General features: G+C 36.6%; 1 protein-coding gene across 5 annotated transcripts in view; it reads left to right on the top strand.

The window, feature by feature from the left end:
• The window catches only part of LOC100789007 (nuclear pore complex protein NUP1), a 28,789-nt gene extending 17,152 nt beyond the window's left edge, over nt 1-11,637 (top strand). For all 5 annotated transcript variants that reach the window (XM_014774683.3, XM_006578386.4, XM_041015114.1 and 2 more), the window contains 4 exons: nt 8,810-9,115; nt 9,205-9,282; nt 9,777-10,424; nt 10,939-11,637. In XM_014774683.3, coding sequence (XP_014630169.1) covers nt 8,810-9,115; nt 9,205-9,282; nt 9,777-10,424; nt 10,939-11,385 — 1,479 coding nt within the window. In that variant the 3' untranslated portion in view covers nt 11,386-11,637. The remainder of the gene's footprint in view (nt 1-8,809; nt 9,116-9,204; nt 9,283-9,776; nt 10,425-10,938) is intronic.
• The last annotated feature ends 3,884 nt before the right edge of the window (nt 11,638-15,521 follow it).

Here is a 15,521-nt window from a genome sequence, read left to right on the forward strand (position 1 = left end):
AAACATTTTGATACATGTGCACAGTGTAAGTATGAGACAGTTGCTACCCCTGGACTTTTGCAGCCCCTTCCTATTCCTAGTCAGATTTGGGAGAGTATCACAATGGATTTTATTGAGGGCCTTCCCAAATCCAACGGCAAAGATACTATTTGGGTTGTTATTAATCTTATGAGCAAGTATGCCCATTTTCTTGCTCTTTCACATCCATATACAGCTGAAACACTTGCTCAGCATTTCATGGATCAGATTTACAAACTACATGGAGCACCAGTTGAGATAATTATTGATAGGGATCCTGTTTTTGTGAGTAATTTTTGGAAGGAGTTCTTGAAAACTTTGGGAATTGAACAAAAATTATCTTCGTCTTACCATCCTCAAACAGATGGGCAATCTGAAGTCCTTAATAGGTGCTTGGAGTCCTACTTGAGGCGCATGTGTTGGGAGAATCCAAAAGAATGAAGTGGCTGTCTCTGGCTGAATGGTGGTATAATACCACATTCCATACAGCAACAAAAACAACTCCTCATGAGCTCTTGTATGGGAAAAAACCACCACTGCACAATCCCTATCTCCCAAGGAATTCAGTGGTAGATCCATTTGATAGAACATTTGCAGCAAGGGAAGCTATGATAGGAGTTCTTAAACATCACTTGCATCGTGCTGCAAACATGATGAAGCAAAAGGCAGATATAAAAAGGTCTGATTGGGAATTTCAGATCAGTCAATGGGTTTTTCTGAAGCTTTAACCCTACAGACAGATTTTTGCAGCAGCAAGAAGCTCTCAAAAACTTACTCCTAGGTACTATCGGCCCTATAGGATTCTGGAAAAGGTAGGTCCAGATGCCTACAAGTTACAGCTTCCAGAAAACTCTCGAATCCACTCAACATTTCATGTCTCTTTACTCAAGTTATGCCCTGACCCCTCTGTTAAGTAGAGGCATCCTCCCATTGATTGGCCAACCATACCTAGTTCTATGTTCCTGAAAAGATTCTCAACAAATGTGTGGAAAGGAAGAAGGGTTGTATTATCACTGAAATTTTGGTGCAATAGCGTGGTTTACCTGATGTGGAGGCTACATGGGTTCCTCAATTCGAGTTTCAACAGCAATTCCCTATTTTTGAAATACAAGACCCTTGAGGGCAAGGGTCTTCTTTTGGGGGAGGGGTATTGATATGTAAAAAGAAAATGATGTCAGTTTGTTAGTTTTAGTCAGCTACTGTTATTTTATGGCTGTTAGGTAGCTGCCTATAAATAAGGCTGGTCTGTTGTATTTTAGATGGACTGAATGATAATCGCAGAGTGCAGGGCACATTTCCTTGACCTCTCTGTTTCTCTTCTCTTTCCTTCTATCCTCTTTATTTTGTTTCTTCTCTATTAGTGTATTAAGTAAGTTTTACTTTGTGATTAAGTTAAGGCAGCTGTTAGAATAGTTATGATTCAGTTAGGACAGTTGTGGTTTTGTTATTTCTGTTATTTTGTTAGAAGCTGTTATTTTTGTTAGAGGAGTAGTTAACTTTGGTTAGTTGACTGTCTTAGTTAATTTATGTGTAATCATATTTGTTTTCTCTATAAATAGAGAAGCAGAATTAGATTGTAACCAACCTTTCATTTTGAATCAATAATAATTGTCTATAAGATTGATAGGCAAGATTATTTTCCATTATTTGTGCAGATTTGCTGGCCCTTTAAACCAGCATATCTTGTATGATTGTATAGCTGTAATTGTGTAATTATATCCTTAATTACTTAGCCTAGCTGCAGGTTACCATATATAGTTTTTTAGCAAACTTCAAGGCTAGAAATCAGATTGTATCATATCATTTAAATGAGAATTCTCCAGAGGAGAGCACACAGTTTTCATCCTAATTTCTCAGAGTTTAACATGGTATCAGTCTAGGTTTTGATCCCAACCTAGTTTTTTTTTCTTTGTTGCGCTCCCAGTCTTCGAGTTCCCAGTTCTACTATTCACACATGGTATTGTTCACGCCGAGGTACTATTCACGGGGTATTGTTCCCTTGATCTTGGTTTTGTTCTTGATTTCTCGAGTTTCTTGTTTTTTCTCCTCGTGATTTTTTCTCAGCATCATGTCTACTGAAAAATATGATGTCCTCTTTGTTTGTCTTAATGGAAAGAACTACTCCACCTGGGCATTCTAGTTCCAAATCTTTGTCAAAGGCAAGGAGCTTTGGGGTCATGTTGACGAAACTGATTCTGCTCCTGACAAAACTACGCATAAGGAGGCACATGCCAAATGGGAGGTCAAAGATGCACAGGTCATGCCTTGGATCATAGGCTCTGTTGAGCCTAATATCGTCCTCAACCTCAGACCCTTCACCACTACATCAAAGATGTGGGACTACCTAAAGAAAATTTATAACTAAAACAGCACTGTTCGCAGGTTCCAGCTTGAAAATGAAATTGCCATTTTTCAACAGGATAGTCTCTCAATTTCTGATTTTTATTCTCATTTCATGAATCTTTGAGCTGAATATACTGACATTGTCTATAAAGATTTGTCAACTGAAGGACAAATTGCAGTCCAAAACGTTCATGACACCACAAAACGAGATCAATTTCTTATGAAATTGAGATTTGATTTTGAGGACATTCAAACCAACCTAATGAATAGAGCAGCTATTTTCCCCTTCTTGGATGAATGCTTAAATGGACTACTTCGTGAAGAACAACGTCTCCTCACTCAGATAAACATGGAACAACATAAATCTGCATCCCTTCTTGTGGCATATGCTGTACAAGGCAAACCTCGAGGACGAGACATGAGTACTATCCAAAGTTTCTGCTGCAAAGGCCATGGACATTTTGCTTCCCATTGTCCTAAAATGTTCTGCAATTACTGTGAAAAAGGTCATATCATAAAAGAATGTCAAATCATACCACCACGGAGAAATGCAACAGCCTTCACTGCAACTGATGACTCTTCTACTACTCCTGTTTACAAGGATCAGAATCCGCCTGCTTTTGTGCCAACTTTAACCCTTGAAATGGTTCAACAAATGTTCATTTCGGCATTTTCTACTTTTGGTCTTTCAGGTAATGCTTCTTTACCCAGCTCTCCTTGGTATTTTGATTCTGGCGCATCCAATCATATGACCAACAATGTTGTTGCACTTACCAATGTCACAAATTACTCTGGTAATTTGCAAATACACATTGCAAATGGAAACAATTTACCTATTTCAACAATTGGTGATATTTTCTCATCTCTTACCAATGTTTATGTTTCCCCAGATCTCACCAGTAACCTTATTTCAGTTGGTCAATTAGTTGATAATGATTGTAGAGTTGAATTCTCAAAATCTGGTTGTCTTGTGAAGGATCAACACTTAGGGAAGATGATCGCGAAGGGGCCTAAAGTTGAACGTCTTTTTCCTCTTTATTCATCGTTGTCACCATGTTTTTTCTGCCTTTTATTTCTTGTAATTCTGCAATTGTTAATTTCCAATTATGGCATAAGCGTCTTGGTCACCCAAATTCCAATGTACTTCATGAACTGATGAAATCCAGAGTTCTTGGCAATAAAAATTCCCCATCTTTTAGTGTTGTTCAATTTGATTGCAATTCTTGTAAATTTGGTAAAAGTAAAGTTCTGCCATTTCCAGTTCATCAATCAAATGTAAATCAGTCTTTTGCCATAATTCGTAGTGATTTATGGAGAATTACATATGTAATATCTCATGCACATTACAGGTATTTTATCACTTTTATTGATGACTGTAGTTGTTTTACATGGGTCTACTTTTTGCGTTCTAAAGCTGAAGCATTCTCTGCATTCAAATTCTTTCATGCATATATTCAAACTTAGTTTTCATCAAAAATTAAAACTCTGCATTCTGACAACGAGGGAAATATACATCTCATTTGTTTTGAGAGTTCTTGCAGGAAAATGGTATATTATCTCAAAGTCTTGTCCTTCCACACCCCAACAAAACGGGGTAGTTGAAAGAAAAAACCGTCATCTTCTTGATGTTGTTTGTACCTTAATGTTGGACTCCTTTGTGCCCTCCTGTTTTTGGTGTGAAGAAGCTCTTTCAACTGCTGTCCACCTTATTAATCGGCTGCCTTCTCAAGTCTTAAACAATGATTCCCCTTTCTTAAGGTTATTTGGGAAGCCCCCCAATTATTCCACTCTCCGCACCTTTGGTTGTGTCTGTTATGTTCATCTTCAGCCACTAAAACGCACCCAACTCACAACTCAATCTGTTAAATGTGCTTTTCTTGGTTACTCAACCAATCAAAAAGGTGTTATATGCTATGATCCTCATTTACATAGGATTCGGGTTTCTAGAAATGTCATCTTTCAAGAAGATACATATTTTTTTACTACTAACCAAGACACTCACTCTTCTACATCGAAATCTGTTTTGCCATTGTTTCCTAACAGTTTTGCAGAAGAACAAGCTCGTCCTCCTTTCATGGTTTACCAAAGATGTCCGATTGTTCCATTAATTAAGCCTTCAATCCCTCCAAGGCCCCCTCCTGATCATTCTCTGGCTGTTGATTCAGCGCTTCAACTAGAACCAGTCCCTTTTCGTTGCAGCACTCGCATTCGTAAACCAACGGAAAAGTATGATTTTTCTTAACCTTTATCTTTGACAGAAACTTTAGCATCTGTTCCTATTCCTTCTTCATATAAACAGGTAATGAAATATAAATGTTGGCAGGATGCTATAGAAACTGAACTTCTTGCACTAGAGGAAAATCAGACATGGGACATTGTTCCATGTCCTCTATCGATTAAACCTCTTGGCAGTAAATTTGTATTCACTATAAAGTTGCGTTCAGATGGATCAATAGATCGATACAAAACTAGATTGGTTGTTCTTGGAAATAAGCAACAATTTGGCCTAGACTATGAAGAGACCTTTGCACCAGTGGCTAAGATGACTACTGTGAGGACTATTATTGCCATTGCTGCATCTGAATCTTGGCAAATTCACCAGCTAGATGTCCAAAATGCCTTCCTCCATGGTGACCTCAACGAAGAAGTTTACATCAAACTTCCTAACTGGTATGTCCTCACCATTACCTAATACTGTTTGCAAGCTAAAATGTTCTTTGTATGGATTAAAATAGACACCAAGAGTGTGGTTTGAAAAGTTTAGCACAACACTATTTGGCTTTTCCTTCATCCAAAGTAGCTATGATCCATCTCTCTTTCTACAAAGGACCTTAAAAGGAATTGTGATCCTCCTTGCTTATGTAGATGACATTATTGTCACTGGCTCAGACCAAGAGGCTATCACTACAATCAAACAATTGCTGCATACAACTTTTCACATGAAAGATCTTGGACAACTCACTTATTTCTTGGGATTAGAAGTACAATTCCAACAAAAAGACATCTTTGTCACTCAATACAAATATACTCAAGATCTAATTCAACTAGCTGGTCTCACCGCTGTAACTATGATTGACACTCCCATGAAAGTTAATGTCAAGTTAAGACGAGATGAAGGTGAACTCTTACAAGACCCAACTTTATATAGAAAGTTGGTTGGAAGTCTCATCTACCTAACCATCACAAGACTTGATGTTGTGGAAAGAAAACACGGGCTTATCATTGAGTTAGGCTTCACTCTTCTCAAACAAGCTTCTCTCCCTTTAAAATTTTGGGATTTTGCCTTCCAAACTGTTGTTTATTTGATAAAGAGACTTCCCACTGCTTCTCTTCAATTTCAAGTTCCTTATACTGTTTTGTTCAACAAGTCACCTAATTACAATTTTTTGAGGAGCTTTGGATGTTCTTGCTATCCTTTTCATAGACCCTATAATAAACACAAACTTGATTTCAGGTCACATGAGTGTTTGTTCCTTGGTTATTCCACCTCTCACAAAGGCTACAAGTGTCTTTCTCCTAATGGCAAATTATATGTTTCTAAAGATGTTATCTTCAATGAGCTTAAATATCCTTACAATGATCTTTTTCTACCTTTATCCAATTCTGTCCCTTCTTCTAAGAGTGATTTTTTACCTACTGCTCATATTCCTCTTGTTTCACCTTCACCTAATGAACTCACTCATTCTTCTCAACATGCTGAAACTAATTCTATTTCTGTAAGTGCTGATCCCTCTAGATCCCTTAATACTGAATTCCCTAATTCTCAAAATGTCACATCATCTTCTCATCTTTCAAATGCTGAACCAAATTATGTTACTAATGAACACTCTAACACTGCTTCTAACTTAAACAGAAATCCAAGTGAATTGTCCAGTGCCTCTTCTTCTCAGTCTCACACTGTCAGTTCTCCTTCTTCTAATCCTGTTCTTCTCTCACAAAATGTCCATCCTATGCAAACCAGATCCAAGTTTGAAATTCATCAATCTAGGCTGCATCCTTCACTGTTTTTGGCACATTGTGAACCTAAGACTGTTAAACAGGCTCTTGCTGACCCTCAATGGTTTGCTGCTATGAAACAATAAAACATGGGATCTTGTTCCTCTTCCCAATGACAGACAAGCTGTGGGTTGTAAGTGGTTCTTCAGAATTAAGGAGAATGCTGATGGGACTGTTAATAGGTTCAAGGCTAGGTTAGTGGCTAAAGGATTTTCATCAGGTTGCTGCTTGTGACATTAATGAAACCTTTTCCCTTGTGATAAAACCTGTTACAATCAGGCTGATTATCACTCTTGCTCTCACTAATAAATGGGATTTGTTCCAACTAGATGTCAACAATGCCTTTTTAAATGGCCATCTTGAAGAGACTATCTACATGCAGCAGTCATACGGCTTCGAAAGTTCAGATAAAACCTTGGTTTGCAAGCTACAAAAGGCTTTGTATGGCCTTAAACAGGCCCCAAGACAGTGGTTTGATAGGCTCAAAGAACTCTTTTACAGCTTGGGTTTGTGGCCAGCAAGTGCAATCCTTCATTGTTTGTTTATAAAAGTAAAGGACACATTATCTACATTCTTGTTTATGTAGATGATATTATTATCACCGGTACCTCCAATGTTGTAATTCAGCAACTCACCACTAAGCTGCATTCCAATTTTTCTCTTAAACAATTGGGTAAACTCGACTATTTTCTTGGTACTGAAATCAAATCAGTGGCTGATGGGTCTATTCTACCGACTCAAAGAAAATATATTAGAGATTTGCTTTAGAAAACCAAAATGGCAGAAGCACAGCCTATTTCTTCCCCTATGACTGCTAATTGCAAGTTAACTAAAGCTGGCTTGGATTTATTCAGTGATCCATCTCTCTATAGGTCTGTTGTTGGTGCTCTTCAATACACAACTGTTACAAGACCTGAGTTAAACGCATTCTAAGGTACCTTAAAGGCTCTATTCATCTTGGTCTGCATTTCAAGGCTGCTCCTTCCTCTCAGCCTTTTACTATCAAAGCCCTCTGTGATGCTGACTGGGCCTCAGATCCAGATGATAGAAGGTCTACCTCTGATGCAGTGATTTATTTTGGTCCTAATTTGGTCTCATGGTGGTCCAAGAAACAACAAATTGTGGCTAGATCTTCCACTGAAGCTAAATACAGGAGCTTGGCTCAAGCCACGACTGAAGTTACATGGATTCAAACTCTTTTAACAGAGTTATCTGTTCCGTTTCAGACCCCAGAGATTTACTGTGACAACCAAACTGCAGTAGCTATCAATCATAGTCCAGTTCTTCATTCTCGGACTAAGCACATGGAAATTGACATCTTTTTTGTCAGGGAGAATAAAGAGCTCAATGAGCTTGGAAATTATAGATCAATGAGCTGATGGCCTCACTAAGCCTCTGTCATCAACTCGATTTCTCTTTCTTAGGTCCAAACTCAATGTAGTTGAGTCCATTTTTGATTCTCAACCCCATTGAGTTTGAGGGGGTTATTAGTGTATTAAGTAAGTTTTACTTTGTGATTCAGTTAGGACAGCTGTTAGAACAGTTATGATTCAGTTAGGACAGTTGTGGTTTTATTATTTCTGTTATTTTGTTAGAAGCTGTTATTTGTTATTTTGTTAGAAGCTGCTATTTCTGTTAGATCAGTAACTAACTTTGGTTAGTTAACTGCCTTAGTTAGGTTATGTGTAATCATATCTGTTCTCTCTATAAATAGAGAAACAGAATCAGTTTGTAATCAACCTTTCATTCTGAATCAATAATAACATCTTCCAACTTTCTTCTTTTTTCTCTCTCTCAAACTCTATGATTCTCTCTTTCGCTTTTGTTTCTTTCTCTTTCCCACCTAAATTCTATAACAGGTTCCTATTGGGTCTTATCATACAAACACAATATGCTACCATATGCATATGATGAAAATATATCTATTATCTAGGACATTCTAACACCCATATAAAAAATTGTGCTAATTTTGTTAATGAATTGTCCAATTGTACCTTTCCTCTGTTTTCTTCTTTGGTTCTAGTGGCATTTTAACATTTGGTATGCTTACAATATCATATTTAGCTTTTTAATATTAGAGTGTTTATTGTATTTTTCCCAGTTCTCTTGAATACCTGGGATGATTACACTTTCATTATATTCTTCATCTTCATCACTGTTGTATCTCTCTGATATAGACCTGGGGATGGGGGAAGTATCAGTAAAACAATTCCTATTTCATTGCTCTAATTCTTATCCAGTCCTAATATGATATTTGTTTGAGACCAATTAAATTTTTTTCCTAAGGTTTGCATGCATTATGTTTTATAATTTTTGTCTTATAAATTGAAGGTTTAGTTTTACAGGTACGTGTATATTTAATCATCTTAGGATGCATTTTCATTTTAGAACAAGTTCTTTTTGGGTCAGATGTAATTTTATTGCTATGATAATCAAATTAACAACTCTCCAGGTTCGGGATGAAATTGGTGCTTCTCCAATAGAGATTGCTAGAGCATATATGGATTCCCGTGCATTAGAAGCAGGTCCCAGTTCTAAGAACATGATTCATACTATTGAAAGCACCATGTTGCATGGTGATGAAGCTGCAATTAAACCATATGATCCATCACCATCAAAGAAATCGTCAACATGTTGGCCAGGTGCTGTGGTGCAGGATGCTTACATAACACCACAAAGTCAGAGGAATAGATATGGACTACATAACTTCCCCCGTACTCCTTATTCCAGAACTCTTTTAACAAAGTCCAAGTCCAAGGTATATTTTGTTTTGGTTTCATGTCTTGTACTTTAATCCTTCAAGTTGTATCCGTGGCTAATAATGTTTTTTCTTTTCTTTTTCACCAGTTGATTCGTATGAAAGGAGATAGCAGCCACATTTCATCAACTCCTGTCCTTCACTCACAGACTACTATGTATCTGCAGGTATCTTTCAGTAACTTGTAATTTGTAATATGTCAATTCTTTTAACAATCTGTAAATTACTGAAAGTGTAAATCAGTGTGTTTATCCTTTCTTGTCCTGTGATATTTTCTGTCTTGCTGTATATTTGCACCTGTTCTTGTTTAACACTTGATTATGCATGCCTAAATTTATATACTGAATGGTTTTAGAAGAATCTTTTTTATTTTGCATTTTAGCATCTGTTCATACTTCAATACAAAACTTTTTGTGCAAGCCAAAAATTTAAGTGTTTGCTGCCTTGACTTTTTATATTTCTAATTTTGTGTGGCAAATAGAAGTAATGCTCTCTTAGATGTTCTATTATTTTAGAGGCTCTGATTGCTTCCTTAATTATTTGGTTATTGCTTATAAAACTTAAGAATATGGTTGTCTACTGTTACTGGGTTTTGGTTTCTTATTTTTTAACTCAGCAGCTTGTTTTGGTGGTAATTGGTTGCTAACTTAATTGAACACAGGATAAATCTAAAGCTGGAGCATCAGAAAGTGGAAATGGATCTGTTGGACCTATTCGTCGAACTAGGCATAAGGTTGGTGCACAATTTTCTTCAAGAAGAGTGGCTTATTCATCTCTGTATGGCCCTTCACAGAGACAAAGTTCTGGTGTTATTGAAAGTTTCACTTCTGTTGCAAAGAGGACGGAACCTGTTGGGACAAGCTGCACTCATAAGCCACTAGGCCTTGAGGTGGGTATTCCAACAGTACACATGCATACCAGTTTGATGGCTAAGAAGATATTAGACCATATTGATAGAAACACTCCCACACCTAAAGAGAAATCTGCTGAGCTCAAGCTGGCAACGAAATGGAAGAACCCTGAATCTTCTATTGATTTCAGTACTATCTGGTCAAATGAAGATAATGGTTTGCTTAAATTAGATGATGTTAGCCCTTATAAATATGATGGGCTTGAAGGAAAGGAATCTACTCTATGGAATGAAAGTAAGGGGAAGTACCATGTTGATATGCAACCTAAGGAGAGTACTGATAAATCTATCGCTGTCAGAAAAGTAGGAACTTTGTTGTCTGATGTGAATGTTTATAGCAGCATCCCTAGACTTGGTAATGATGTAAGCACTACGCAAAATTTGTGTTCTTCTAAAAAGGTACTCTAATTATTTAATGGCCGTAATTATTTTGGTGGTTCTCTAATTTTTTCCTGTTTGACTATCTAAATTTGTGTTGTTAATCTGATTAAAAAATGATAGAAACTCGAGGGTAACTAAAGTGTATGTGATAAAGGTGTATATGCAGGAGTGCAATGTAGAGGATCATAACCAAGGTGGTGGAATGTAACTAACTGCTGAGATGGCGTGGGGTCGGAAATTTGAGAGAATGATGTATATGATCTTTTAGTGTAGTGATGTGAGGGCAGGCTGGAATAAAATATTTTCTGTTTTTCGGTGGGATAAAGTATTTCCCTATTGTTAGTAGCTAGACTTTGTTATTTCTTTCTGGGTAATAATACAATTTCATATCACAGGCGAGCAGTAAAGCTAATTTCTTGTAGCCAATTTTTGTATTATTTTAAACATATGTAATTTTTATTCACCTATCAATATACATTAATTTTGGAATGCTAATATGAGAACCAAGTGTACTGACGTGGTATCCGTGCAGGATGCTATGAAGACAACTCCCCCAAGTGGTGATCATCCTTTTGGGGTAAATCAAGAACAGAAGCTTCTCACTGGCCCTGCAACCATTAAGCCAGCTTTACCTCCTATTTCAATCAAGAAGCCTGAATCAAGATGGACGTTAGCATCTGACACTGGCTCCGGATTTACCTTTCCTGTTTCAGCATCCTCCTCTGTATTCTCTGAGCCACCAACTCCATCCATCACGCCTTTACTTTCTGCTGGGGATCAGCACCAAGTAAAAGAAGGATCTACTGAACTGTCATATAGTTTTGGTCTGAAAAAGTCCAGTCCAGCAGTAGTTTTTTCCTTCCCTTCTACAAGTAATACTGCTATTCAGAATGAAGCTGGAGACATAAAGTTTAACTTTGGTTCAACTAAGAAGCCAAGGTTATCGTTCTCATTTGGAAAAAATGCTGTCTGCTGTTAAAAATAAAATGGCAAAACAATGTTCCAAAAGTCATCCAACTTTTTTTTTCTTGTGATTAGTGTATTTTTAGCCTTTAATTAACTCTGATTGTACTATACTTTTGCTTTTCTTTTGTTCTTAAAGGAAAGATGGGTAAAATGAAGCCGTTTAGAATTGGAAGTTGTGTGGTTTATGGGGTCCTTTCCGTAGTTCTCATGATTTTGTTGGAATACTGGGAAATTTTGGTTATATGGTGATTTCTTTATATTTGTAGAGGATTATTTTCACTAGACACACACATCTGGATCTGTATGCAATTCTTATCAATAACCTTGAAGTTTCATTAGGAAGCTAAAGCCATCAATGGCGTTCCCTAACCATGAGTCAGAAGTTCTCTAGCTTCGCAGATGGGTAGTGACTTCGGTCGAACTGGAAATGAAATGCGAACTGGTGAGTACTTGCATCTGCGCTCCGTTAGAAACGAGCATCTATAATAAGCTAGTATGGGAGTTTGACGCTAAAATGTTAAGTTGCTTGGGTTTAATACCTAAGTATGTTTAGGTTTATAGTATAGAAAAACAAAATAAGATTCAAAATTTGAAAAAAGGATGGAACCAAAGTGGTTGAGTTTTTGGATACAACGGATAGGAAAGTAAATATTATCTTGACTGGTGTTAATCACGTGTATTCAAAGAATTCAAAATTTAAAATTATTAAGATTTGGAATGTTTTTGTTTTTTGAGAAGATTTGGAATATGTTAACAAGCGTGTTGTACGTGTAGAAGAAAGCTTCCAAATATATAAGGTGTAATAAGTTTTTTCTTCCTAAAAAAAAAAAAGAGTAAGTTTTTTTATTAAGACGTATCTATTCGTTTTTAAATATAAGGTATCCAATGCGCCTCTTTGAAAAATGTCCAATACCTTTGCATTTTTATAAGTATTCAACTTAAGTGTCCCAAGCTCCTTTTTTGAATATACTCGTTGATGTGCCCATAAAATAAGAAAGAAAATACGCATAAACTAGTAAAAATTAATTAATTCAGCTATAACTAAGTGAAAATCAGCATACTTGGTGTATGTTTTGGTATCCGTTGCAAACAAACGTTGATGGCAAAATGAAGTTTGGAAAAGCATCTTCACCCTTTCTTTTGCTTTCAGTTTGTGGTGGACCATTGGATTTGGTCTTGGAATTCATGCACCGCAAGTTTGGACTCGAAACCAAACAAGCTCTTGGTCACTTGGTTCAATCCGTTTTGAATTGCGAAACATTGTTCAAAGCATGCCATGTTCCAAAGGCACTCTATCCGAGATACACTCACATTGCAACTCCTTTCTCACAAGCACGTCTCACTCACATGTTGCTTATACTCTCTAACATCATGTTTGGTAGAGAGGAATGAAAGTTAGAGAATGGAAAGAGATGAAAAAACGATGTAAAAAAGAGAAATGTGAGATTGTTTGGTATAGAAGAGAGTTGAAAAGAATTGAAATGTTTGAATTAAAGTAGTTAGGTAGGTAATAAAAGAAAAAAAATGCAGAAATGAACCAACTGTTAAATCCTAGTTTGACGAGAAACTTTTTAACGTGGCACATTGGCATACCTACACGACACTCACGATTATGTCAAAAAATTGAAAGGAAAATCTAATGTCTCCTGGTTACTATGTGTTGCAACTCCTTTCTGTTGAGTCTACTTCCTAGGGTTTTAATTATGACAAATTATTAACAATACAAAATATAAGGATGATGGAGAATGTTATGATGACTAACATATCTGCCAAGTGTTTCAATAAAATATATATAAAGAACATATTAATGCAAGTGTTCTGATGAGTTAAGAACAAGCTAGCTCACTACAAACATTCTAGTGAGTTAAAATAAGCTCAAAATGGATGTCTTAATTATGCATTGGAGTTAGAAGCTTAAGAAGAATTGAATGAAACTCATATGTTGATGGAGTCAATGCTTCCCTCTAAAGATCTCAATCTCATGAAGGTGAAAAGACATCAAGAAGGACTTACTCAAAAAATATATCAAAGGCTACAATGAGACACTACATCAGAGTGAAGTTGTACCTAAGTCAACATCAAAATGCTGTATGTTGAAGGGCTCTGAGAATGAAAACATTAGAATGATGTTCTAATGACCAACCAAAATCAAGACAAAGAGACATTTGTGCATTAGAATAATGAAGGAACAACATGTCTTCCATATGCAATCACAAATATAGTTAGCTCATCAGAAGACTAAAATTAGCAACATCAAAATGCGGTACAATGAAATATCATGTCTACCATACGTAGTGTTTACGCCCCGGTGTTACTTGTTAATATGGATGTGTAAATCTAACCGACAAGTATACCGAGTCGTGCAAGTAATAATAAAACGGTAAGAACTGAGTATCGAACTCAGGGAACTTGTTTCATTTGGCAAAGCATCATTCAATAAGCAAACATGTGTGCAAAGAATTGATTATCATGAATTAAAAACAATTGTGGTTTCTATTCTAATCAAAACACTAATTGTGAGCAAGTGGGTGTGAAAACAGATATGTAAAAGCGTTCGGTCCTCCTACTCAAATACATGATGCAATTAAATGTATTTCTCTATTTAAGGTTATTTCTGTGTTCTATGCTGAGAGCTAAAATACCAAACACCGATGTCTCTTGAGTTTGGACTAATTCTAATTAAACCTCGTTCTCAGATGTCTCTTGTTGAACTTAGCCTAACCGAACAGCGTTACGACTACAACATAATAAAAACTAAATTACCGCACTCCGTGTCCAGATTATATGATAACCTAGCCCTGTTCTATCTAGTTCTAAGGATGCAATACATTTTCCAATGCTAAAGCTCCTAACAGCACATACAAATGGGTGATCAAGTCACAAGCATGCGATAATTAAGCACGGATAAAAACAACGAACACATAAAAACAACTTCAAATATATATGATAAGTATTTACATCAAGTACTCAACAGAATTTCCCAACAAAGGATTTTATCCCTCCATTACAAGGGAGCACCTTTCACAAGCAGGAGAACAGTTTCAGAAAAAATACCAGATTACAAAGTAGTGGGGATGTCTCCTCCACCTCTAGGAACCTAGAAATTACTCCTAAACCTAAAATCCTCCTAAAAGCTAAGGTTTTTGCTTCCTTACTCTGCTTTTCGCCTGTGTTCTTTTGCCAAGCTCTCAGTCTATTTAGACCCCCTTTCTTTCTCTTCACTTCAGGCTTAAAAAGGGCTTTCTATCCTCGAGTGAACTTTGGCTCAGCGAGCTAGGCGTGCTTAGCGCAAGAAGAGACAAAAATATCGCTGGGTGAGCTGTTGACGCGTTGAGCACGTGCTAACGAGGCAGATTCTCTCCAAGATTCCTCTTACTCGCTAAGTGGGCTGATGTCTCGCTTAGTGGATGAATCTCGCTAAGCGCATGGGCCATGCTTAGCGAGACAACAACTTCAACACCTTCCAAAATTTCTCCTTTTTTCCTGAAATTGAAGTGAAATTTACATTAATTCCATGAGGAAGGTCTCTACTGAGCAAAAATAAAAGCTAAACAAGAAATATTTACAATCCTACAAAAAGAACCATAAATTGGGGAAAATATATACATTTTGGAAAACTTTTCTATACAAAAGTTAGTCATAAAGGACGACTAACACACAATCACAAACATAGATGGCTCATCCGAAGACTGAGGTTGACAATATCACATCTTCCATAGGCAACTACACATACTGAGGGCTAATCAAAATATTAATGTTAATAGAATTTGAAGATGCAACAAGTTGAAATCTAAGACATGTCCTGAAGAAGCTCTAATGTGAAATAACACATAAAAATAAGTTCACACAAGGGAAAATGTACCCTACGCAGTAGTAACAATGGACTAAAGTTCTAAATATCGAATCCAACAGACCAATTGTGTTCCTAAACAACTAATTTTGTAAAACTAAGACCTTAAGGGTTTAAATTAAATAAAGTATAATTGTGGTTAATTGCTCAATTCAGTAAATAAGAATCAAGATAGAAGATTTGATTTAAACAATTATGATAATTGCTGCCTAGAATTGTGATTTCACACATACCCTAATTGCCCCCAATTCCAATTCTAATAAAACTCCAAATATTGTCAATTACCGGTATTTCCCTAA

The sequence above is a fragment of the Glycine max genome, chromosome 4, assembly GCF_000004515.6.
Source record: "Glycine max cultivar Williams 82 chromosome 4, Glycine_max_v4.0, whole genome shotgun sequence".
Lineage (NCBI taxonomy): Eukaryota > Viridiplantae > Streptophyta > Magnoliopsida > Fabales > Fabaceae > Glycine > Glycine max.